The sequence below is a fragment of the Rutidosis leptorrhynchoides genome, chromosome 2, assembly GCF_046630445.1.
Source record: "Rutidosis leptorrhynchoides isolate AG116_Rl617_1_P2 chromosome 2, CSIRO_AGI_Rlap_v1, whole genome shotgun sequence".
Classification (NCBI taxonomy): Eukaryota; Viridiplantae; Streptophyta; class Magnoliopsida; order Asterales; family Asteraceae; genus Rutidosis; species Rutidosis leptorrhynchoides.
Window position 1 is genome coordinate 174012053 of NC_092334.1, and position 2094 is coordinate 174014146.

At 32.7% G+C, this 2094-nt stretch overlaps 1 protein-coding gene across 2 annotated transcripts; it reads right to left on the reverse strand.

The window, feature by feature from the left end:
• Positions 1-204: 204 nt before the first annotated feature.
• Positions 205-1861, reverse strand: LOC139891571 (dof zinc finger protein DOF4.6-like). Of its 2 annotated transcripts, none has more exons than XM_071874545.1 (2): positions 1803-1861; positions 205-1278 (listed from the first exon to the last, which is right to left on the reverse strand). In XM_071874545.1, exons 1-2 carry the CDS (start codon positions 1824-1826, stop codon positions 346-348), a joined length of 957 nt encoding a protein of 318 aa, XP_071730646.1. In that variant the 5' UTR covers positions 1827-1861; the 3' UTR covers positions 205-345. The 2 variants fall into 2 exon arrangements, with proteins under 2 accessions (XP_071730646.1, XP_071730647.1); XM_071874546.1 differs by lacking the exon at positions 1803-1861 and adding an exon at positions 1609-1752.
• Positions 1862-2094: the final 233 nt, after the last annotated feature.

Sequence of the window (2094 nt, forward strand, 5' to 3'; positions counted from 1 at the left end):
TCTGCATCATAATCTTGGATACCATGATCTATCCCAAATAATTAAGTACACCAAGTTACTAAATAAATCACTGAATCTGAATTTAGTTGAGGAATCACTGAACATACATGCATATTAATAATATATATTACATGATTAAAAAAGATAAAGCCAGTTCTGTGATCCTAGCAAGTTAGTCTTTCAAGAAATTCAAATAAAGTAACTACCACCCACAATTTTGATACCACAAAAATCAAGATTTGATCAAATGAAACAAAGGACACAAAATCCCTTACACCTTTAGTCAGAAACTATATATTATTACTATAAGAAATATAAAAATATAGATATATTTAATTTCTTTATTTACCATGAGCCTCCACCCATCATTCCACTCCAAAAGCCATTAGAATCACCATTTTGACCTCTATTTTGCTCAACATTAGGATCATCATCATCATGAGTTGTGTTTGTTTTCAGTTCTTCAAATGGAAATAAAAGCCTTCCATTGTTACTTTCTTGGAGACTATTTCCATATGCACCACCACTATTACCATTTCCCATTCTATCTAGAGTAAAATTAAGTGATGGAATCTTGAATTCCGGCATCGGAATCATTGACTCTGAATAAACTGAATTCGGATCAGGAATCGGAATCGGAATCGGCATAAAAGAATTCATTGTACCCCTTGTTGTAACTCCAGTTAACAGCTCCAAAGCTGAAAGTTGAGCTGAAGAAGTAGTAATTGTACTACTAGTATTCGAAGCCGAAGAATTTGCATTCCTTGTAGTATCAAAGTTAGGTACTTGAATAAATTCAGAAACATTCTTGAAATTGTGAGTTGAAAACCCTAAATTTAGATCTTGCCCATAATGATCCTGATGGATCCTAGGGTTTTGAGATATTAGGTGTGTTGTAGATGCTGAAGGTCCAACTAAATCAGGAAGCTTTTTCGATACCGAAGAATTATACGATGATGATGATGATGATGATGATCTCTTGTTCTTTTTTGATCCACCACCAACAGGAATATTTCTAAGGGTCCCACCTTCAGTCCAATACCTTCTACAAGTCTTGCAAAAGTATCTTGGTTGTGAAAGACTGTAATTGTTGTAATAACAGAATTTCGTGTTCGTCGAATCACAACGTGGACAATTTACAGCTTTTGCTTTTTGTGGTTTGATTTTTCTTTCAATAGATAAAGAACTTGAAGATGGCTTTGAAAGATAGTTGTTATTATTACTTGTGGTTGTGGTGTTTTGTGCTAGTATTTCTTCCATGGGCTTCACCACTATCTCCTATATATAAACACAAATGGAAAAAGTATAAAGATAAAAAGCAAGAAATAGTTGAAAAAAGAAAAGATAAATTAGACATAAAGATACATAAAAAGCTTCAAGATTAATTAGCAGACAAATGAAAAAAACAAAGGAACTGCTTTTTTACTTTTCAGAATCTATAAAAACCAATCTTCATGAAAAAGGAACACATCAAAATTAAGCAATTTTTTTTATATCATATGAATAGTTAAATATTAACAAAAGTAAAGTGCAATATACTTCCTGAAAAGATAACAAGTGAGAGAAAATTAAAAGAGAAAAGACAGTTGAATATCAGTGGAGGCTTACATATGTACACTAATTGTGTAACTGGATATATGATCATAATAATTATAATCCTTTAGGAGAAGTATAAACTTGAGTTGGCTAGGTTTAATTCATATGATCATGACTAATTAAATTCATTGAAATAATTCAACCACTATTTCTTTGAGATTTTAGTAAGGTGATGAAGAAGGTAGGCAACAGATCCAGTTATGTACCTGTGGCCAGTGAGGTCTGTCCATGGTTGAAAGAGTTAAGCAGGTAGAGAGAGAGAGAGAGAGAGGTGATGGCCTCCTTTAACTTTCCACTGTTCTTGAAAAAAGCACAGAAAGGAATGTTTTAGATGGTTTCTGTGGACTATGTGCTGTCTAATGTGTGTATATGCATTTATTTATATGTACACATACCATTAGATTAATAATGAGGATGTCTACAATTCCATTTTGAAGTAAATATTTGAGGGCCAAAGGATTTTTTTTTAAAGAGTATCACCCGACGACTCTGACGACT